The following is a 24,634-nucleotide window of genomic DNA, read 5'->3' as shown; positions in this document are numbered from 1 at the left end:
AACTGCTGCCCAGGATTTCCTTTGTCTTGCAGCTCCTGGGTTTGTCACACAAAGTACAAGAACTGAGAACAAGGTCACAGAATCACAGAGAGGTTGAGGTCGGAAGGGATCTCTGGAACTCATCTGGTCCAACCCCCTGCTCAATCAGAGCCACCTAGACGCAGTTGCCCAGGCTCCGATCCAGACGGCTTTTGAGTATCTCCAAGGAGAGGGACTGTTCATCAGGGAGTGTAGTGACAGGACAAGGGGTGATGGGTTCAAGCTGAAGGAGGGTCAATTTAGATTAGGTGTTAGAAAGAAATTCTTTACTGTTAGAGTGGTGAGGCACTGGAACAGGTTGCCCAGAGTGGTTGTGGATGCCCCATCCCTGGAAGTGTTCAAGGCCAGGTTGGATGGGGCTTTGGGCAATGTGGTCTAGTGGAGGGTGTCCCTGCCCGTGGCAGGGGGGTTGGAACTAGATGGTCTCTGAGGTCCCTTCCAACACAAACCATGCTATGATTCTATGATTCCATGACCTCTCTGGGCAACCTGTGCCAGTGCTCAGTCACCCTCACAGTAAAAAAAGTGTTTCCTGATGTTCTGAGGGAACCTCCTGTGTTTCAGTCTGTGCCCATTGCCTCTGGTCCTGTCACTGGGCACCACTGAGAAGAGCCTGGCTCTGTCTTGTTTGCATCCTCTCTTCAGGTGTTTATACACATTGATGATATTCCCCCCTGAAGCCCTGTCTTCTCCAGGCTGAACAGTCCCAGGTCTCAGCCATTCCTTAAGGGAGCATGCTCTAGCCACCTAATCATCTTTGTGGGCCTTGGCTGGACTGTCTCCAGTGTGACCACTGGAGAACCCAGACCTAGACAAAGTATTCCAGGTGTTGCCTCACCAGTGCTGAGTAGAGGGGAACCTCCCTCAACACGATGGTGACTCTTCCCAGTGCAGCCCAGGCTACTATTAGCTTACTTTGCAGCAAGGGTACATTAATGGTTGATAGTCAGCTTGGTGTTCTCCAGGACCCCCAGGGTCTTTTCTGCAAAGCTGCTTTCCAGCCACTTGTTGCCCAGCATGTCCTGGTGCCTGGGGTGGTTCCCCACCAGGGGATGGGCTTTGTACTCCCCTTTGAAGGTTCCCACCAGCCCATTTCTCCAGCTGCTGGGGTCCCTTGGGATGGCAGCACAACCCTTCAGCGTATCAGCCGCTCCTCCCGCTTTTGTATCACCTGCAGACTTGCTGAGGGAACCCTCTGCCCCATCATCCAGATTGCTAATGAAGATGTTGAGCAGTACATCACCTCTGGGATGCGCTGCTACTTACCAGCCTACAACTGGACACTGATCACCACCCTCCAGTTGTTCAGCCGTTATTCAAGACACCTCGCTGTCTGCTCATCCGGCCCATACTTCCTCAGCTTCTCTGCTGATGGAGCTCCTTTGGCAACACAGGATCACGGAGGAAAAAGATAGCAGCGGCTATCTATTTTTCTAGAGTGTAGATTGAAGAATTGAACTTAGAGACATGATAAAAGATTAACAGATGTAGAGCCAAGAGAGACTGGGAGAAGAACCAGTGCAGAAAGGACATCATCTGGGGTTTGGAAAGAAAGAAAGCAGCAAGGGACAAGTGGTGCTAGGACCAAATCTGTAACAACTACCAGAACAAGTTCTCCCTAGAACAAAACTAAGACTGAAGCGCATCAGTATTCCTCTGCTGTCAGCAAACAACTGCTAAAGTCACTGGGATTTGTGCGCCATGTTTTTGTCTAGGTAAGCAAGAAAATGACAACATACCATGACTGCTTATGGAGTAACAAAAATCAGAACTGTGGAATTAGTTCTATGAGTGACCATCCTATACTGACAATGGAAGTCAGGAATATGCAAAATACACATTGAGTCAGTTACAAACACAAGCACTAAAAAAAGTAGGAAGCATCCAAAAATTATTAAATTGTCCAAGGAACAACAAGGAATTTAGTCCACTTGCATGTACAAACTTCTGTGTAATCACATGTAAAGTTTTCTCCAGATACCACTTCTCTCAATGGATGCTAAATCTAGTGTTTAGGGAACTTATAATTTCACAGTAAAGACAACTATGAACTGTATCATTCCTGTTGTTCCTGAGACAGTATGATAATGAAAAAAATATTTCTCATTGTTAAACCAACTAAATACCACATTTCAGACGTGAATGCATGACCCGTTGCTACAAGGAAATGATCTGATACTTGGCAAGTTAAAAGTATTTTCCAGTGGTCGTTAGCTATGGTCTTATTTTCAGGTGCCCAACTCGAGACATTTAGGGTCAGACGTGCAGGAGTATTTGCAAAACCAAAGAAATCAAACGACAGCTCAATGCAAGTGCTGTAGAAAGCACTCACCTGCATAGAGATCAGAGCAAAAATTGGAAAAGAGAACTAGACACTCACTTTGGCGCTGGCTTCCAATAATCTCAGTTCAATAAAGTTTCAATCTGGGCAAACAGTCCTCCTAACCACAAAATTAGTTTCTCTTTTCAAATAGCTAAGTAAACAGCAAACATCTTTTTAAGCTTACTTTTCAACACCCACAAATGAGAGTAGCTGGAGTGTGAATTTCAGCAGTTTAGTTAGAGTAGCTTAGTTAAACTAAAATCCTTTAACCCCTTTCCCTAACTTCAGCACTCAATTTGCAAAATGGAGATAATGACATCAAGCAGCTCTGACTGTGGACAAGACGGTGAAGTCAAGATCACCCCATCTAGCTCCTAACTGGCCTGAAAATTTTAATGTCTAAATAAAAGCACTTGGGTTAGACAATGTCTCTGTGACAAAAGGAACCTCCTTTGACGTGGAGAACTTCCTTCCTTGCTTTAGCCAGATGACTGAGACACAGGGATGCAAGATACTGAAATCAGGCTGACTATACTGCATCTAAATTCATTAACTGCGTATGAAAGATTGAGAATAATTCAGAGTAGCATGAAAAGCTCACAAAAATGACTGTACAGTAAGGTGCAGTGCAAAAAAGAACTAATAAATCCATTCAGGGAACACTGATTTTGCAAAACAAAGGCCTGGCTGGAGGGAAGAAAAAGCTGTATCACTTTCTAACTAAATATCATAAGCTGTGTATATGCACACATTCAACACATTAATCCAGGCATTTGTTAAAAATATCTTCTTGATTCTGGAACCTAAACATCCATTTTCAATGGAGGGATTCAGTGCAAATTTTGTTTGAAGTCTAGAAATTTCAGTGGCCTTGTAGGATGCGGGGAAGCCGTGCAACTTCTCACGGCCTTTCACTGCCCTTCTGTAACACGGACAGATATTATGACCGTATTGTTTACAAAGCGGTTTAGCTTTCGAACCAAGGAACATTTAAGTAAGAAACATATTCCATTTGTTTGCGTTCCAGCGCAACTTCTGTCCTATTTATTGTCTGTGAGAAACATGTCAGGCTTTTAATAGTGCACTTTGGGGGTTAGCCTGATTTTCTTGCATTACGGAACCCACACACTATCCAGCATGTTACTGATGAAATGAAATAAATTTCCAGGCATGAAGCTATAGAATATGAAGTTTTCTAGAGCTAAAATAATGACTCTGCTTCCAGCCTGCTGCATAAATAGTGAATTAATCCTAGAGCTTTAAATTCCCAACAATTATTTCCTGAGAGTTCCTACAATTAACGTTGTAGGCTTGGTTCGATATATACCAACGTCCCTACGCAGGCTACCCCTGCGCTCCTCCTTACATACGCGTAAAAGCAAAGAGAAACACAACGTTAGTTTTCCAAAATTTGAGTTAGGAAGGACAAACCTGATGTAAACAGGCACCGTCACATAGCTTGATTTAAACACTGTTATATTTGGAGGACAACAGGGGTAAAGGTTTGTGTAAGTTTGCAAACTACTGCTGTGAGTTGGCATCAGTATATTTAGTTATATTTAGTGTATATAAATATTTAGTTGACATCAGTATATGTGCAAAAGTAAACTAAGTTCCTAAACTTAGAAATATGGTTAAAGAGATACAGTTTTGTGTAAATAGCTGATAAACTTCACTAAGTTAAACCGCTGGGGAAATCTAACATGCTTTCATTTCTGGATTAAAGACCAGAGTGTAAGCGTTCCCTGAAAAGAAAAAAGAGAAGGGAAAAAAAAAAAAAAAAAGACCTAGCAAAGAAACAGCCTGGCTGTTTGAATCTAGGTTATGGCTAGCAATTACTCACACAACTGAATAAAAAATCCCTAAGGTATGGTGCACATTACCAAGTTTCCTTTTGTAACCACAGGTTTGCATGAGTCCACATGCAAATTTGTTAAAAACAAGCAAAATCTGGCCTATCAGAAAACTACAACAGACCACAACAGAGAGTACAGTCATTTTCTAGATCACATCCTCACTTAACCAGACTGGAGCCTACAAAACAGACATCTTTCATCCCACCTTTGAGCAGGCGTGATTGAGTGAAGCAGAACGGATTCGGTTTAAAAACATGGTCGTGACAGATAAGTAAAATGGCTGTTACTGTTTTGAAGTTGTCGTTTGTAACATCAGCTCCCCTTTGATTTCCAGAAGTAGATTGGAAGAGCCAAACGACTTGGGGAGGTGAAGAACCTTTGCGAACCCAAGTGACTGCACAGAGGTTCTTCAGGGTTACTGCGATGTAGAATTTAAGAAACACTGTTACCAAAAGTGTCGTACTGAAATGAAATAAAATCTTTTATCCAGACTCCATGACCTCTCATCATCACGGCCCCGAGAATCAGGACTCCAAAGAACAAGCAGCTTTATAGCTACTTCTGCTGTTCACATGCTAAACCACAAGTAACACGTTATCAACGAAGGCCAATGTAAATCTTTAACCAGTGCCTGAAAACTTATTCTATTTAAAAATCTGAGTTAAAAAATTACAGTGCATTGGTAAACTAAAGAAACCGCTGCAGTTTCTTCATCAGAAAAAGTCTAGCAGAGTTCACTCCAATTTCCAGAGGAACTACGTTAACAGGAATTAAAAATCACATGCAAAAGCTTCTTGTTCTGCTTTACTCATTTGCTATGCAATACATAAATAAAAAAAATAGTATCAACAGCATGGTTTTCTCATCGTGGTGAGAAGTTTGTTTGATTTTTCAACTCTTTCTTTACCGCATGTTTTGGAAGTTAGACTCTTTGAAGACAAGAACTGCAGTGCAACCTGAAAAATCAACAGCACAGTTGTTCTGTTCAAAGTCTCTGGTCTTTAAAGAGTGTGCTCTGTTTCTTAAGCAAGAAAAATAGGAATGTCACAAGGGACTACTTAGATGTCTCTCCTGCGTTTGCAGCTATCCTGCAAATGTGCACCCGAAGTACATGTATTTTTTATGCTAAGTAATCTAAAACTTTTATAAGAATTCTTAACTGTTATTCTATCTGACGTGAAAAACAATACAAACAGATACATTTAATTAGGTAGCCATCTGATACCTTACACTGCAGAACACAGTCATGCTCTTCTTGAAGCATTTGTAATTTTAAATCTTATAAAGGAATATACACAACTTATACTTTCCTCAGAGCGTATGTGTTGCCATCTGATTATTAAACAAACATATCTAGTCCCCACCCCACCAACTTCCACCAAATAAATCTGATTCAGAAAATCCACTGGTAAAACTCCTTGTTGGATTGCAAAACACCGCACTATAGCTGGCCATTGTGTTCAGAACAAATACCTAACAAGCACATGCGGCAGTGAGCTTTTTAAACCAAGTCAGTAAGGTTTTAAATAACTCATTCTTAATTCTGTGGGGTTTTTTTCTATTAACATCACATTTTATTAAAAAAATAAGTTTCCTATATTTAACATGTATATTAGCTTGCTGTATAAGACTGAAGATCTCGAGACCTTTAACATTAAATGATAATAAATCAAACACCTTCTTCACAGCTTTGAAAAAGGGGAGGGAGGAAGAAGGGGAGGACAGGAAAGAGGAAGGAAGAGGAAGAAGCACCAGGCCATTCCTAGCAAAAGAACCAAATAGTTCTACAGCATCAAATTATGAACCTGCATCACAAACGTTAAAAAAAGGAAAACTAACTATCATATTGATCAAATTTGGATATATTCCATATAATTAGAACATACCATTGGGAAAGACTAGACTGGGAAGGAATACATTCCATTTGCAATTGCCTCTTCTCTGTATTTCCAAGAAATCCTTGTCCTTCCTTCTCTACAAGCCATCACTCATTTACTCACATTTGTATAAACTACTATTCCAGTACATCAGCTGCACTAAAGCCAGATAATACAAGACCCTGAAGGGAAACAATCTGCAAATGTTTTTTCACAGATTTTCCCCAACAACGGCAAGAACACCGGATACATTTGATGGAGGAAACAACTCGGAGGTGTGCGCATTACGTATTTAATTTGTAGTCCAGAAGATAGCCCCCACCTACTTTGAACAAGAAACCTGTGTAGGAGTCATCTCTAACATAACGTACATATGTGGTGCTTAGATATTCTCCGTGGAGCCTAGGGTCTACACAAGAAGAAAGAGACAAGGGAATGAACAACTCCCCTAAATCCCACGGGTTATCTGTGCAAAAGATTAGCAGCCCACGGTTGTATTGCTCTATGTGCAATCACTCTGCCTTGGTGAGCGAACCCCCTTTTAAACAGAGGGTTTCACAGAGAGAGTCATCTCTGCTGAAATGCCCCGGCAGTAACATCATTAGCAGCTGTGTTTTCAGTGTTTAGTGAGAATGAAAACTCGTGGAGAACCTCAGCTACTGGGTTAGACTTGATCTCGTGTATAAAAACTGATCTCAGAGGACACAGAGTTCAGCTAATGAATTTTCTGCTGCTTCTCTTTGGGAGAAGGGAACAACAAACAACATTCCCAGTAGAAAAATCAGGCGAGAAATACTGTCTGCAAAAAGGGATAGAAGGCCCCTCTCTTCCCCCAACAGATTCCTTCCTGGGAAGAGACACTTTCTGGTTCCCTTCCAAGATATCTATATTAGCAGAAGTCTGGATATACATACCCTTGCACGAATCATCTCTCATTTCCCTCATTTGAATACCAAAGCCTATTACAAGGATAAAAGGCTAGGTTTGCAGTTTAAGCAATGATGGCATTTTCGATTGTTGCAAAATCAAAATACACTGGAAATATCCAAACAAATCCCAACATTAGTCTGATGCTATCTAAAGCCAAGAACAAACAAGCAAGCAGTGAACACTGGTATTTTGGTTTTTTTGCGTGGATATTACAAAAAATAGTAATCATACACTTTTTTCTTTTTAAATGTTCATTACTTAGATAAAGCACATATGAATGTAACATTCAGAATTGTAACATAGAAAATGTAATGTGGGCAATCTGCTATTCCAAGTACACTTACCAAAATACAATTTTATAATGAAGAAAGTCTCAAAATACACCTGTACAACAACTGGGATCCACAAAATATGATTTAATAGTATCACTCAAGATCACTTCATTGAAACCACTTTTATAATACTGTTTGAATAGTAATCTCTGGTCAAAGAGCATTCTCCCCCTTTCCCTAGCCCGTCCCACTAAAGCAAGTGTGGAATTTTAATTGCAATGCGTATCTTTTAAAACCCCAAATCTGAAGCAGTCCTATTAACTATTACACTGCCTACACTTAGATACTGGGAGGATGGGAATCACCCTCTCGGAGGCCATGGTACACTGAGACACTTACCCATATTATTGTTTGTAGCGCAAGCAGAATAATCTTGTAAAGGGCAACTAAATAGGGTCAAAATATGAATTAATTACCTTACTACCAAATCATTCCCTATGTGTTACTTAAGCCTGCAACATTACAACTTTACTGAAAAAGAAAAAGTTAACCATTTTATCCTATAAATATTTTCTTTATTTGCTTTATGTTTAGAAGTTGCTATTTAAGTTCTATTAACAGAAATACATAACAAAAGCTCCCTAACAAGTGGAAAAAAAGTAATTACAAATGCTGAAAAAGTTGGCCTCATTAACATATGTACAGACTTGCTTACTTAATACACATCTTTGTGGGAATTAAATCATTTTATGACACACATTTATACAGGCATTAAACATTCCCAAGTAACTTTGAGCAGAGAATATGCCAAATCTTTAGTTTGGGCAGACAGAAACGTATATTTCAGTTTTGATTGTGGAGCTAACATGCAACAGATACAACATTCAGTCTGAGCTGCTGTTGATAAGTTGTTCTGTTTTTTCCTGCAAAGATCTTTCCATTGAACTTGGGTCCTTTTGTCCCTTCTTTTCCTTGTTCTGCTGTTCCTGCAGCTTCAGGATTATTTTTCGTATTTCTTCTCTTTTGGTTTTCATTCTTGGGCGTGGAAACCAGTCTGTTAAGTTCATTGGTAGCTCAAAATTCAGAATGGGATTCTGAAAGAAAGGCCATTTGGGTATTACAGTAAGGAGTTGTTATCTAAAAGACTCGAGAGAACTGTAAAGTACATTCTTCCCCACCTCAGTCCATCAGCATGAACAAAATTTCGACAATTTGTGTGTTTTGTACATGTACAATTAAGGGAAAAATCAAATCAAGCTTCAGTATATTACAGAGTAACATTCATGCAGATCACACTTCTGGTTGTAAGAGTGCCGAAATAATCTAGTCAGTTTGCTACATCTTTTAAACAAAGTATTTGCATAAATGTGTAAAAATGTTCTAATTAAAAAAGGAGAAAATTATTATAACGATATAGCACTTTTTTGTTTTAAAGAATGACTAGCATCAAAGTCTAGAGCTGATTAGGAATCTGTTGCTAAATATTCCTGCTGTTATAAATACCTTTAAGGCCACAACCAACTAGGAAAGTCAGTTTTACGTTTCACCCTAAAACACAGGGCCTGTGAAAGGCCCTGGGCTACCACCAGCCCTTTTTACACTTAACGTTCTGTTTTCTTGCTAGAGGTCATTCATCCAAAGAATTAAGAGAATGATTATTATGAGGCGTTTATCTATGCCACTTCTGTGACACTGTACAACAATTTCACCCTAACCAAACAACAGTTTTTGGAATAGTGTTTTCTCTCAAAGAAATTCCTCCCTTTCTGTATTCTAGTTTACATCATTAACAGGTTTTTTAAGAGTAAATTACATTCATCCACCGAGCTAACACTAGCGAGGCTACCTGGGAAAAAACTAGTCACATTCTGCACAGGAACAGATCAATGCCTATTATTGTACTAGCAACATTATTCCATATCCAAACAGATCATCAACTAGATAATATGGCAACAAAAAAACCCTATGTTGAATTGACTTTGCCAATGGAGCCACTTAATACCAGCAGTAAGCAGACTTCAGGAGAATGACACTAAATATGCAGAAAACTATGGGCAAAAACTGAATAGGTCTTCCATCGTTTCAACTATGAAATAGGCCAGACAAAGGAATAAGAACATGGACAAATCTAATTAGTGCAGTTACCAACAATAGAAAGATATTTCAAATTAATCTGAACACGTCCTTAACTAGGGCATTTTGATGTTCAGTTTGGAGAAGCAGGGACATGGGTCAGAAGCCAGCTGTGCAACTATTCTGCTGGCTCGGAGCTTCCTGTTTGCTTTGCCAGTATCTTCGTCAAGAACCGACACTGCCCGTTCCGCCACCCAAACCCTGGCTCCCACCAAGGGCCTTTCAGGACCGCGGGAGCCGGCTGGGGCTGCAGGCAGGGGCTGGGGCTGCAGGCAGGGGCTGGGGCTGCAGGCAGGGGCTGGGGCTGCAGGCAGGGGCTGTCGCCGCCCGCCCGCTCCCCGCGTCCCGGCCCCGCCGCAGGCGGCACCACGGCGGCCCCTGGCGGCGGCAGCCGCGCCCCAGGCAGCGCGGCTAATCCGGCCCCCGCCCCCGGCTCCGCATTCGGCAGGTCAGAGCTGTCCCTCGTGGGCCGAAGGGCAAAGCTGAACAGGCATGGTGTTAAGGGAGGGCTGAAAAACTACTCTGACAGCTGATAAATATGCTCCTTATTACACTACCTACCCTGTCAAACGAGTCTTGGCTTTCAAAATACACATCGTGATTTTAACCCTTATTATTAAAAAGAAGATACTTTAAATAAATCCACAGAGAAGAAAGAGATGTGCCTGAATAGTCCACAAGCATCAAATTAAGTGCTCCTCCCCGTGCACTCCCCATTCAGTTTGTACAGCTGCTGAAAACAATGAGACTTTGTGCAATTTTTCAAACACATTAGAACCTGAAATTATTAGTTCAGTAACTGCAAGATAGTCAGGTACCGTGCAGCCAGTACAGGTTTTCCTTTCCCACTAGTGCCACGTCTGAGAATACCCCGTGATTTGCTATCTGACACATCTACATGCCACCCCTGTTCTCTGGCAGGCAAAGCTGCTGCACGCTGCAAGACCAGGGATTCAGCCTGATGTAATTCAGCAATCAATTTGCAAGAAGGAAGGGGCCAAGGTTATTAAAACTTGGTTGCTCCTCATAACCCCTGTGTACAAAACAGGAAGCACTCAAGGATGGTTCTAAGCTGTCAAGGACTCATTGGTAAAGCAAAAGCATATTAACAAGTTTGGGCTTCATTTTGTACAAACACGCTCTGCTCAAGCCTTGCTGCTCTCATACAAAGGATGAACAAGGGGGTGGGTGGAGGAATGGAGAAGAAACCGTCAGCTTTCTCAGGAAAGGGCCAGTTACAGGAGAGTTTAGGAACAGTGCTCTGAAGTACTGCGGACTGTAAACAGAGTTGGTGTCCCATGCAGGCAACATCTCACTTGACCATCTCCCAACCCAGACCTGATGAGGGTGCTGCTCCTTCCACTTGTGAAAGGAGCTGTAACTCGAAGGCCAAGACAGTTAAAGGAAGAGTTTAACCCATTCTCTAACTGGAATCAAGATTTGGCCTTCACCTGTAATCATTCCACTTATGTGTTTTCATGCAAGTAAAAAACGTCTAAACTAGCGGTGTCACATTAATTAATATATTTGGAGCCACATTTCTGAGAGAAAAAAACCAAGCTTTTTGTAACACATCGTTAGTTTACATTTTGAACTCAAATTTGAACTCTGTTTCTTACCAGATAATTTTAAAAGGTATGCGCTACAAGAACATAAAGGAAGACTCCAAATATATTTTTTTTACATTTTCCTCAGAAAATTCCATGGCTTTTGATTTCTGATACATATGTGTAACTAATAATGATAATTAGTTTATTTTCCAAAAAGTATTCATTATTATGTGTGTTAAAGTATAAATTAGTTTATGATGCATAATCTAATAAATAGCTATAAGAGCTACACTAGATAAAATTATTACAATTATAAAAGGCTAATAGCTCATATTTGATTGCTGCAGGAGACAAAGCAAACAGTTAACAAACAGGTATATATACCTCAAAAAAGCTCTCCACATACTGCAGTATGTACACTCCACAATCACTGAAGTTGTTCTGTTGTGGCACTTTTGGGTTGGAACCTTTCATGACATCTTTGGAAAAGCTTCTTTTGTTGCCTTTCCTGACTTCCCATTCCACCTCTAAATATCTATGACAAAAGACCATGCAAATTCAAACTTTTGTTTTCTTGAAGAATTTTGGAAAAAACCAAACTGAAACAAACAAAAAAACCCCAACAAAAAACCCCTCCACAACACAAAACCCAGATATGAAACTTACTCCCTTAGTGTTTTCACAACATTTGACCGGGAAGGGCCTCTCAGGGAGTCCATAAGCAAAATGCAGGGCCTAAGAGAGAACACAAATTTTTAAGTACACAGTATTTTACAGCAGTTTGGAAAACACAATGTGACTTTTCTTTATCATACAGAAGTAATTTAAAATATGCTAATAGTATTTAAATGCCCTTAATGACTTGATACTGAAGTGTCAAAGGTCTTATGAAATTTAATGTTTGGATGAAAATAGTATCTGGTGGAAAGCATTATGTACAGATAATCCATCATCAGAATGGGACAAATTTAGGGAAGTTATAATCAGAAGCTCACAAATACTCTTAAAACTCACAACATAGATGGATTTTTAACCATTCATGAAAATGTATTAAGAATAATTCATACACATTTCATACCATCCATAAATATACAATTTTACTCTGTGCCATAAGAATGTATTGTGAAAGCTTTCACCTTTCTTGTAACCCTTATATTCACAAAGAAGGAAAAAAATAAATTTTAAGAGTTTTCAAATCCAAAACAGGTGAAAAAAGTAAACAAAAAAATCCCCGTAACTCAGTTTAGTACCTTTTTTCTTAGAGAAAAAAGAATAATACTAAGAACAGAGAGAGACAATAAAAAGAAGCAGCTGGAACACATTTAGGTAAGAAATGAGGGCAGTTTAAAATTATTCCCATTTTCCTGTACTAATTTCAGTGGTGGCAAAGGTTTTCTTTAGTATCAATTTAAGTTAATTATTTTCATTTAAAGATATTAATCTGCTTTTTAATATAGAAGCATAGACGTGAACATGCTTCCGCACCTTCTTTTTGTAGGACTCTTAAGTGCAAGATATCAAAGAGCAGCCTTACTTGAAGAAACAATCTTCACTTGCCTGAAGCAGAACACAGGCTTAACAGAAACCCAAAAAGCTATCATGTCACTAGTAGTTTCATTCATTAAATTTTCTTCTCACTGAAGATGACAATACTACAAAGTATAAAATTCTCTATCAAACACTAATAACATGCTGATTAAAGTGTTCGAAGACTGATGTATGACCATTTCCCACAATTACTGTCCTTTAAATTTCATAAACTTTTATGAAATCTCTATTTTAACTGTTTCAATACTTACTGTTTGCAGATAGTAGGCTTCAGGTGCGACTGTCCCATTTCTGAATTACAGTTATCATCTACAAGGCCACCATCATCACTACTGTCTTCCTACAGAAGGAACATGTTTACAGGTGTTTAAAAGCTAAGACTGTTTTTCAAACAGATGCAAAAGAAATTATTGCTATACTTACCATTTCTATTCAAGACCAATAACATAAGATTAATAAAGAAGTGGCAGCTTTAATCTGAAACCATTCATTGTTTGTAAAGTTTGCATTACCAACTTTTAGTCATGTGGTTTCTCAAATCCATGCTGGAACGACATGGAGTGAATGGTGCTACTTATTTAATGACCGCTGAAACTAGAAAAAAGCTGCAACTCACATTTTCAAAGCACTGTCGGCTTAAAAGAGGTGTATCTCCATTATTTGGTTATAATCCAAATCAATACTTTCCCTTGCTAATGATTACTAGAAACTTGCTTGGCAGTTTTATGTATGTTATCTTCTAGATGAAAAGAGACAAAATCTGCAATGAACTCAGAAGTAAAATTTGATCTTTGCTCCAGAATGCACCAACTTGGTTCTTAGTGAAGGGAAATTAAACTGCCATGGTATTACATATCACAGCTTGCAAATACAGTCACGCCACAAGCCTGGGAACATCCTTTGACCTTTTGATTTCAACATTGATTGCTATGAAGGATATGGAAGTTTTATGAACAAAACCACTAAGTTACTGTATCTAAAAGTATCCCAATGATCCATAGTTTCTCACCCTTCTACCGAGTTCGCTATTACTACCACAGACCTTTGTGTTATAGGGAGAGAGTTGCTTTCCAAAAATAGGAACCCGTGTATCAGTATGATTTGTGAAATTTTTGGTGATACTTATGTACACCTCACTAACGCACAGGATGCTATGACCGACATGCTCATGCTATGCCATGAAGATGTTATCATATTAGAAACTACTGTCTAGTGCCTAAATACACTTGTTTCTGTTGCAGCCTCAAGTCCATTTTTGGCAGATGTGAAGGTGCGTTCAGCCTGTCACGGTCTACCATTTCAATATTTGCTTTGTGCATTCTAGAAGACACCAGAGATGGCTTCAGCCTGAGTTAAGTTCTAAGCTACACTGCAACCAGGGAACTCGGCCTCTTTTCCTCTCTCAAGGAGCACAGCCGGTCACATGCTTTCTTCCCTGCCTTCATGCCATGTACTTCAGATTGGAAACACTCTACTACTCATTCTCCATCTTCAGGGAACTCTTAACTGCTACAAAATAGACAGAAAGGCACGTCCATCAGGTGAGAATCACAGAATGTTTGGGCAAGTGGCATGACAGAAGTGGGTTGAGTCTGTATGAAAAGCATAGTTAGGTTTCAACATAAACTGGAGCTTTTCTATGTTTGCGCACATATACAGACTACTTGGAAGCCATTACAAATAGCTGCAGACTTTGGAAAATGATTTTTTGTTCTGGACTTAAAGATGAAACATAGGTAATTCCTAGACTATATATTCAATAGCCTCCAATTCTTTATTTTGGACAACTTGGAGTCACACACCTGGAACATGAACAGGAAGGCCAATTAGGAAGAGTAAATGTGTAACTCCTAGCTTGTTCACATTGAACTTACACTGTAGAAGCAACAGGGCTATGGAATAATGCCCTCATACCCAGTAGTGAGTCAGGATAGGACATTTTAATGATCAGTCCTTCCACAGCTCTAAAATCTAAACATCTTCCAACCTGAACAAGAACACTACTTGATTATAAATCCATTTTGTTTAAATTGGATTAGGAAAAGCACCAATGAAACAAAACTAACAGAGTAGCATCTGCTTATAAATGTGCCTATATATCTCCAGGAAATGCAGCTGAAAGAAGAGCAACGTGTCCTTGGGTCTGGTAGATAAACATGGGGGTGGGGAAAATGAAAGACAGAAATGTGCCGACCTTCAGAGTTTCCACTAAAATCTGTGTGGTATTGTCACTATGCAAAAGACTCACAAAATTAAATGCAGGATCAGTACAGCAGTTTCCTATTAAACAGTTTAGTGAACAAATGTACAATCCTCTCCTGTGAGCTAATTTGCAAATTTTTGTAGGTAACCAATGCTTTGGATTTGACACTGCCTATTCAAAATACAACACAACAGTTTGCATTTCCCAAATAAAATTGCTGAATTCTTTACCTGGTTATCTTGGTCTTCAGAAAAATCTATAAGCTCATCTTCATTTAGTTTACTGCCATCAGCTGAGTCTTCACTATAGTTTAGCCTGATTTTGTGCAATCCATCTGTATCAATCAGAGATAGTAGTATATTTAAACATCAAATACTACATCATCATTGAAGACCAAACTAATTTTAAATGCCTCAGATTTGCTCAGGATTGCTCGCAATAACTGTGATACAGCTGACATAGTATTTTATGCATGCATATGAACAAAAGTGAAAAGTTTCTTCTAAGTAACACAGCAGAAACTGTTCCTTATTCTGGGGAACACCTAAAAAAATGCTAGAAACCTAGACTAAAACCCACCATGAAATTACCCTGTAGTTCCATGAAGCAAAACAACAACAACAAGCAACAACATGAAGCAACAGTATAAACTGGAACTGTTACCAAAAGGGGCAGCCTCATTTGGTCCCAAATATAACTGCTTATTCCCATCCCTAGCTGGTTCCTTCCACAACACCAAATACAGCCACACACAGTGGACCAGACTGAGAAAGTCAGTCGCAAGCTTATTTTTTAATTTGAATTAGTTACTTGATCAGATTCGCTGTGCAGGTATATGAAGACTTGTGCTGGTAGAAGGCAAAAGGCAGCTTGGGAACATGCTGCTAGGGAAGGTGGAATGCACCATCAGCTCTCCTGGGAGCAGCAGCTCAGAAATGCTTGTGCAACTTCACTGTTTGCTACATAAAAAAAGAGTACCTGTAAATTCACTCCCTACTGCCTCTACATATTTAGTCACTTGGGAAACAGCATCAGAAGAAATAAAGAATAATGATGTTATAGCTGTATCTGTGAAAGAAGCAGCTACAGACAGCTACAGGCTCACTAGTCTTACTATACTACTATGCAAGACTTCAGAACAGATTCTGAGGGAAAAAATTATAAACTAAGTGGAAATAAGTGAAAAATGACTAACTCATGCCAGCAAAACCTGAAATCTTCATAAGAAAACTTTTCCTAGAAAAGGGCTATGTAATATATCTAAACAATCACAAAAAATAAAAGTTTTGGTCATGGTGTCACTGGAGGACGTATTACTTATTAAAGAAAACCAGGATTTCTGTAAGAACAGTAAATAGGGCAATGAACTAGCTAATGGAAAAAACAGAGAAGACCTGCATTTGAGAATACTTCAACAGAGAAACTGAAGTAACACTTTGGAAAGAGGTTACCAGTGGAGTTCCACAGGGACAAACTTGGGAATTAGTCTTACTCAGTATCTTTGAAAAGACCTTACCACAAGAAGTAGGACATTTACTAATGTGACTTATTGCTGACAGATTCGTAAAAAAATAAAAATTGGTATCAAGAAGAATCATATCTTCTACAAGAACTGAGTAATAAAAAGGACTAGTTAAGTAATAAGAAAATATATATTTTGGATGATTTCTTCAAAGTTACTTAGGTATCAACTCCTACTGATTTACAAGTCCAAAACCAGGATTTAGTTTCAGATCAAGACATCCAAGTTCAGGCTCCTGTGTATAGTAGGGTCTCACAACATTAAGTGGAGATCATCATCAAAGCAGAGAGCTACCCAACAGAACAGCTACTCTGTGTCTGCTTTAGGATGAGAAGAGGAGGTCTCTTGGCTTCATTGACTATACTATCAAAGAGGCTCCTGCTGTCTTCTGAGATATCCCAGGATATCCAGGACATACATATGGATTTGGCAGAGCCAAGAGTCAAGACCCATACCCTTCCGGAGCAACAGCTAAAGGCTGGGCAGAAAACCCAAGGCCTACATCCTCATCTTCCATCTGGATGAAATGGAGTTTAGATACACTGCACATCTAAATTTAGCTGCCTAAACATATGCTTAGTGTCAATTTCAAATTGAATCTCACCCTTAAACCAGGACTGTGACCCTTAAGAATGTCTGCATTAATGAAAGGGTGCATCATCTGCCATAGCTGAGCAAGAGAATGTGAGCGTTTTAGTCAGCAACAGAACAACCATCAGCCACTAATACAATGCAGCCATAAAAAAAGGAAAAAAAATAACCCTAGCAAAAGTATGTCATAAAGTATGTTCCAACTAATTACAGACAAGTAACAGTAGCAGCACCCAAGACAGGAGACTGTATCATAGAGCAGCAATATCATAGACAGTAACAATCAGACATAAAATGAAAAATCAATTCAAACAAGATCCACGCACACCCCCAACACCACCCCTGAAGACCTTCTAGAAGTGACCATGCTATCGCAAATGAATAAATTTAGATTAGAAACTAGGAGAGTGTTTATAGCCACAAAGACTTTAAAGTTGTAATGGCCTGAGGTATACAGATTAGACCATAGGATTGATAATCTTTTCTGATCTTCTACTTTAAGATATGCAATTACTTACTGTGTAAATTAAGTCTGTAGGAATACTATCAGTGACTAAAGTAAAAGTTTTTGCATGACCAGATGTTTTGTACTCTGTGCCTCAAGGGGATCCAAATCTTGCAGCGAGCAGAGAAAACAATGTTTTCCTAATTCCTTCATCTGCCTTTAAAAGTACATCAGCTCCTTTGTTCACTTCGGTACAAATGCTGTTCCAGATCACTGAAATCAGCCTCCACAGCAGCGATGCTTGGAGAAAGCCTCTCTAAATATAACCCGGAGGTCATGTGAGAGAATTATTTTTCTTGAATTATTTTCTTCTCAGTCTTTTTACATACCTTCTATCAGGACATTAAGGAACCTAATAGTGTTAAAGTAAAACCTCAAATGCTAGAAGACACTGGAATTAAGGTTGCTCACACTCTTAATTCAGTTCCCCCATGCACATACATTATGAGGATCCATGGTCAACTACTATTTTTTCCTTAACGATTACAGTCTTAAGTGATGCGAAGTGATATCTACAAAATGATTTTCTGTGAAAAAAGGTCACACAACTGAAAAATTAATCTGATGTAGAAGTGTTTTATCTCCAGCCTTATACCATGACAGTTACGTCAACAGCCACAAAAACATTTTAAACGCAATGCCTATAAATCACTTATATTGCAAGTACTCAAACTTCAGCCATATACTAATCTTTAAAAGTATGGAGTTTACACAATAGCAAAAGTAGTAACAGATGTGACATCTCCAATTTTTTTTCATTAAAATATGCATATTTTTACCATTACATACCCATAGATTGGCTAGCAGTTGTGAATTCACCCTGTATACCATTTTCATCTGGAGTCCTATGGTCAAGTTTATGGCATGCTGATTCCACAGTGTTAGGTTCTTCCACATCACTGTCTATTTGATTTAGTTTTTTGAAAGCACTTTTTCCCCTACAAGGACTTCTTCTACAACATGAAGACTCACTGTCCTCTGTTTCAGTGTTTGGGTCAATTAAAGCTGTATTGTACTTTTTGGTCAATGTCTTCTTTGCTGTGGACTTGGAAGGCGAGTTTTGTGCATCTAACTCGTTTGGCAAAGGCGATGGTGTGTTGCTCTCTCCATCTGAAGAGGAAGATTTTATCTGTGTTGTAGCATTTTCATTATAGTTGGGATTTGGTTCATATTTGGGTTTTTCTAAACCAGGAAAACAGATGACAGCCAAAAACCAATGGGCACTGCAAAGGAAAAAAAAACATTAAAAACTAGCAATTACATTAATGCTCATGGTTAAATCTGAAGCTGGTAAAAAAAACCCACCCCACTGAGTGTGCGTGCACACACACACACAAAAACCCCAAACCTTGTCCCCCCACAGTTATCAAAGATAGATTGTAATAGCTGTTCACTTTTCTGTGCAGGTTTTACTCAAGCCTTCACAGTCTTCTCTAAAGGTAAGAACACTCCATGCAAGTAGTAACCAACAAATTCATTAATATGATGCAGTTAGTTGAAAACAGGTGCTGTCTAAATATTTATTTCAATTTGCTCATACTTTATACATTCTTTTCCTTCTTTGAATTAAAGCTCATTTCTTTTTTAACATTTTCTTTACAACTGCATGAATTAGAGACTGTAGAACTCATGTTTTATGGCGGTATGAAGTTTTCTAGTGGTTCAGCACTAGCTACACAAGTAGTCAAACATACAGCTGAATTGCTCATATTCTGCTGCCTATGAGATCTTCCAATTGTATATGACACTTCACATTTTTAAAGAAATCTGGTCAACAGTGAATTTAAAAAGGGGAGAAAAGAGTGTTTGTAATGCCATCACCACAACTCTTGTCCTCCTCACCCTTCACAGAACTGACATTCTAACCCTTTCAGGATCAAAAATAGTAATATCCCCCAACACAAAATAAGCTGGGAGATAAGTTTTGCTCCAGTCTCCTCCTTATCTGCTTGCCTCTTTGGACTTCACTGACTTGCCACTCAATCAGAAATGGAGCAGCAGCAAATTCAGGGATTGAGGCACTGCAAGTGGATATCGACTGACCCGTTTTGGAAATCTTCTGAAGGTTCTCAGATTCCCTACAGCAAATAACGAAACAGAACCTATCTATGTATTATCCAGGTGAAGCCACATTTCAATTTGTCTTAGAAAAAAGAAAAAGCAGGAGCTAAAAATGCATGTCTAAGTGACATATTAAAAAATTAATTAGATGATTATGAAGCCTAAATTCCACTGAAACTCAATGGCAGTTAAAGTAAGCAGCCTTTGAAAGCAGCATGTGAAGTAAGGAAACATTTTGTCTTCAATGATTCACCACACCTAGTAAATGAATACGTTAAGTATTGCCAAGCCCTGGAATTTGTGTGTGCTCTATTAGTACATGCTTTATGTACCAGTTAGGCAAATAGACCACAAAGTTAACCTGGATTTAAAAAGAAAATAGCTTGTAACTTTTAGAAAACAATCTATTTCCATTGGAGACTTGAAAAAAATGACTGTACTCCCAAAAGACACTGATGCAGTCATGGTTAAATCAGCTGTATTGTTCTGAAGTTAATTCTCCTCTAGACTGATCCTGCCCACCTCCAGTTACTGCAGTTTGACAACTTGTTAGTTGATGAGCTCCTATTCCCTAAACTAGTGGTTTACAGGAGAGCCTGGGAAGACTCTCTGGAAGTAGATACTGAAGTCCAGCAACTTCAAAGCAATCATTTCTAGAATGCACTTTTAAAACAGGTGCCAGAATAAATAGCTGTGTTGTAAAAGAAAACAAAGCATCATCCTAGGCAGCACAGGAGTAGCATTATCAGGAGCAACCATTAGCAGCATTCCTATAATGCGAGAGAAGCTCTCAAATTTTCTCAAACCCTAAATAACTTGTTTCACATACTACTTAATTCAAGACACAAAAGAAACTCTGAGATTGGTTCTCAACCATACTAATTTTGCCACAGATTAAGGTTTGAGACCTTTTATAAATAGCAATGAATGCAGATCTTTCACTGGAACCAAAGAAACTCTTCCATACTTTTGATCCGCTTTTGTATCACATAGGGAATGTTCTGTTTACAAGGACTAATTACCAGCATCAAACCAGGTGTCAAATTCCTGAAAAATACCTGCAGTGCTGCAATGCCTCAAGTTGCAAACACTGGGAGAGTCTCAACAACTCAAGGCTGTGTGTGAGTTCTATGATCATAACCTATGAAGACAAGGAATAAACTGATGGAAAGAAGTGGGTGATGAAAGCCTTGCTACACTATGTTAGGTCGCACATACAGAACTCCAGGCAAAGGCATGTTGAAAAAAATCTGAAAATCAGGTTCTCCAAAAACCACACAGAATGGCACATACTTTGCTCTCTATACACCACAAGCATTAACTGGTTCTCCTTCCTCATCACTGATTCTCTGTGCTCCTAGCGTTTTCACTAATTCCTTGAAGGTATGAAACAGTGCTCGATTACAAAAAAACAACAACTAGACAGCTAAACACAATAATAAACAACAATAAAAAAACCAAACCCGTTCCCCCCGCACCTCCTGTCAAACCACCACTTTCTCATCTCCCTGGATACTTGGGTTTTTTCTGCTCTGTACATATCAGGAAATCATTTTTGCAAACGAATGTCCTACTATTACCGCTTACCAAGTTTCAGTTCACAGTGAAGGACAGTTCCAAAAAGTGTGACCAGGATAATTTCCAGATGAAATATGCACACCAAGAGTACACTTCTCATGCTCTAATCACTACTGGATGAGTCTATGAGACCAAGCTAGTCCAAAGCAAAATCTCCCAACCCACATAGGGTATGAACATCATGTCTTCAGTACAAACTGTTTTGTTCTGCAAATTCACTCCTACTGAGCTGCGCTACTTGCTAAGGTGGACGTTGCTTTAGTTGCTTAACAGTAAATGAACAAGGTAGTGAAAACTACTATGTGCTAAGTTACTAGCAATGTAACTAGTTCTTCTAAAACCACAGAACTATTTCTTCGTATTTTCAGGTGACTTCTAAGTCACACTATCTGATATTTGCAGCACCATCAGTCTCATTTCTCCTATGCATAACCAATATGGATGTGTGAACGACATGAGAGAGGATGGTGGAAAATAAATTATATAACAAACTCTAAGGCAACTAAAATTCAAGTGATAGACACTTTGAAGTTCTGGTACTTAAAGCTTTGGGGGGGAGGGACGGCAAGGATGCAGTCTGCAGTGGAGAGGAAGAGTATCTTACACCAGAGTCATTTTCATCATCTAAGGACTGGCTGTCTTCCCATGGCTGTACAGAGGTCGTAGCATCTCAAATGCTAAAGTCAGTGCTTGTGGACAGCTTTTTCAGGGATTTACTTACAACTTTAAAACAAAGCCAGATCTATGGTCAGTTACCTCATAACTGCCCCTCTACAGCTAGCCTCAGAATTCAGCTGGGGAAGAGGCAGGAAAAGCGAAGATTCAGAAAATCTCCTCCCACTGCACAATGACACAGTATCTAGATAAATTTCTTTGAAGAGCTTTTAATTAAAAAAACCCTCCACCCTATTCTTTGAATTTTCAAAAGATCAGTTAGATATGCCTATAAGTCAGTTACAATTCTCCTGTCTCTCAGTCCTTACTTTATTTACATTTTTACTGTGTATTTTTAAAAGGCAGTAGTTTAACTTTCCTAAATATTTTAGCTAAAGGACTGCTTAGATTCTTTTTGTGAAATACAGAAATGTGTTTGTGATAACTTGCTCCGATCTTAAAGAAAGCAAGCATCATTAGAAGTCCTTAACAACTATTGGAATGCTAAAAGTCTGCTACCTGGCCAAAGAAAAATATCAGGAAAAAGGGATATAAAGAAAAAGAATTACAACTCCCAATACAGGGCAGTAGAGATTTTCAATTGCATTTTCTTCTGATACAGGTTTATCGTAACTAAAGGATGATATCATCTATATCAAAGAGATCTTCTTAGAAGAACAAATAAGGACTGAAAAAGGTAAATCCAAAAGTTATCAATAACAACAGCTTAGAAGAATGAACTCCAGAGAACCAGGTAAAACCTAGAAAAAGTACTCAGAAAAGGCCATTTGTGCTCAGTCTTTATATTGTCCAATACTTCTTATACTGCAACAGTACACTTAAAGATCTTACATTATTATTTGGTTTTTATCACATGGAAAAATATGATTATTCTCTTAACTTCAATTCGCATTAAAACATAACTTTCAATTTTAGAATTATGAAGCTTAAGCCTTTACCCTGTAAATGCAGTAAGAAGGTGTGTTTACTTACGCTTCATTAAGGGGAACAAAAATGAAATCTTTCTCAAAAATGTCAACGTGCCGTGTCCATGTTTTCACTCGTCCATGTCGTTTTTGTTGTATTCTGCAAGAAGAAACCAACACATGATTTATAGGGTGGCTTATTTTAATGGAAAGACTACTTTTCCAAGTCTTTTCACCTTAACAGCTTCTTAAGATTTTCAAGTCAAATTCTATGTTTGTTATATGTCTGGATGCTTCCTCGATTTCTGTTGGTATCGTAATTTTGTCTGTAACAATTTTATCTCTATAAAATATCTGTTCTTGTAGTCTTCACTGTACCTAGCTCTTAGTAAAACTGACTTATCAACAGACTTACGAAAGGTTTGAAGTTTCATGAATATTTCTTCTTTCTCTTTGATTAAGGCGTTTATAGAAGAATGAACTGAACACATGTATTCTATCAGCATCTTCTTTTTTCAGTTTTTCAAGTACCAAATACCTAATTAGTTTAAAAAAAAAAAAAAGAAAAGAAAAATTCATGGAGGTGTTAACTCCAAATATTCATCACCAGAGTCAAAAGGACTGCTGACAGTGCTACCTCCCCACCAAACTGTTGCAGCCTCTCACAAAATATTTGTAAGAATATTAGAGCTAACTAACCACAGGAACTCCTTAATGCAGTATCTGTCTCAGTATTTCAAGGTATTAAGTGCTCTGCTCAATCAACAAGTTGTCCTGCTGTTGTTGTATTCATTTTTTTCTCATGGCAGGAAAAAATTAATTCAATGAGTTTGTTGCATATAACCTATCTGAAAGACCCATATTTTCTAACTGAGCCACTAAATTTCCAAACACTCCCAGAGTGATGCACTAATTTTCTGTTCACCTCTAAAGTATTTGAATGGACTAAAATTATACATAGGTACCTTACAAATAGCGTAAACACAGCAGCATGTAACAATTTAATGTGCTTCTAACATCTGCAGCAGCAACACCAAAAAATGAACTGATGTGTTACGTTAATCAAAACAAATTCAATTCCAGGGCACATAAATACTCTGAAAAAAATAATTTAACTATAAAAGACTATTTTGTTTTCCTTGCAGTTAGTTCCTTTTCAGATACAAGTAAATTTTAAAGAACTTTTTTTCCAAGTGAGAACAATGTCACTGTCAGACAGGATAGGAGGAACCAAAATTTCTGGCAAAAATACAAAAAACCCTTTAAAATTAGAGCTATACAAAGTTGGAGACCAAGTGTTATCAACTGACCTATGAATTTTTACTGTCAGAACTTTCCAGGTTTCAAAGTAAAAGACAACTAAACTGATTGGAAACAAAACTTACTTTAAATAAAAATCAATAATAACATCATTTAAAAATTCTCCTTCATTTAGACAATGGAGGTCTTCATTGGTCACAGAAATACCACCTTTAGCTGGAGGAGGTGGATAAACTATCAACCTGAAAAGAAAAATACATTCAATAATAAATACGAAATGCCAAAAGACCCTCAAGAGAATTGTTACAGGGCAAAGATAAGTATCTTACTTTTCTATTGGACCAATAAATACTGTATGTGGTTCTCCAACTTCTTCATCATCATCAAAATATGGTAACTGTTTATTTCGCTGCTGCATTTTAGACTCAGAAGCAACCTTAAAAGAACAGAGTCAATATTAATTTGCATACCATGCTCAAATTTACCAAAAAGGTAATAAAGCTTTGTGAAGTCCAGCAGTGTAATATCCATTGCTTTTGAGAAGGACTTAAAGTTTGGGTTTTTTCCCTTCCTAGTTCATTTATTACACTTAGGTCTGTACTCATTTCTTGCAGACACACAAAACTTTAAAATTCTTTAATAAGTAGTTTTGTTTGAAGAAAACATTAATTAACTACAACACTGCAACTTAACTTCTTGTTTGAAATAGTATAATTTTAGCAGTAGATGAATTTGGAAACAATTATGTTGTCTAATTATAGTACAAATTTCTTGTCCCTGAATAATTTTTAAATGACAACATTACT

The 24,634-nt window shown here is 38.4% G+C and overlaps 1 protein-coding gene across 3 annotated transcripts in view; it reads right to left on the bottom strand.

Annotated features, from left to right (window-relative positions):
* Nucleotides 1-5,769: 5,769 nt before the first annotated feature.
* Nucleotides 5,770-24,634, bottom strand: part of SENP6 (SUMO specific peptidase 6) — an 84,685-nt gene continuing 65,820 nt past the window's right edge. For all 3 annotated transcript variants that reach the window (XM_075747533.1, XM_075747535.1, XM_075747536.1), the window contains 10 exons: nucleotides 24,158-24,264; nucleotides 23,954-24,070; nucleotides 22,984-23,106; nucleotides 22,636-22,728; nucleotides 18,139-18,572; nucleotides 14,962-15,065; nucleotides 12,780-12,868; nucleotides 11,647-11,715; nucleotides 11,365-11,515; nucleotides 5,770-8,391 (listed from right to left, as the gene is read on the bottom strand). In XM_075747533.1, the coding sequence (XP_075603648.1) occupies nucleotides 8,182-8,391; nucleotides 11,365-11,515; nucleotides 11,647-11,715; nucleotides 12,780-12,868; nucleotides 14,962-15,065; nucleotides 18,139-18,572; nucleotides 22,636-22,728; nucleotides 22,984-23,106; nucleotides 23,954-24,070; nucleotides 24,158-24,264 (1,497 nt within the window). In that variant the 3' untranslated portion in view covers nucleotides 5,770-8,181. The remainder of the gene's footprint in view (nucleotides 8,392-11,364; nucleotides 11,516-11,646; nucleotides 11,716-12,779; nucleotides 12,869-14,961; nucleotides 15,066-18,138; nucleotides 18,573-22,635; nucleotides 22,729-22,983; nucleotides 23,107-23,953; nucleotides 24,071-24,157; nucleotides 24,265-24,634) is intronic.

Source organism: Balearica regulorum, chromosome 3 (genome assembly GCF_011004875.1).
Source record: "Balearica regulorum gibbericeps isolate bBalReg1 chromosome 3, bBalReg1.pri, whole genome shotgun sequence".
Taxonomy (NCBI): Eukaryota; Metazoa; Chordata; class Aves; order Gruiformes; family Gruidae; genus Balearica; species Balearica regulorum.
The sequence above is the reverse complement of the archived record's forward strand: the minus strand, read 5'-3'. Positions and strand labels throughout refer to the sequence as shown.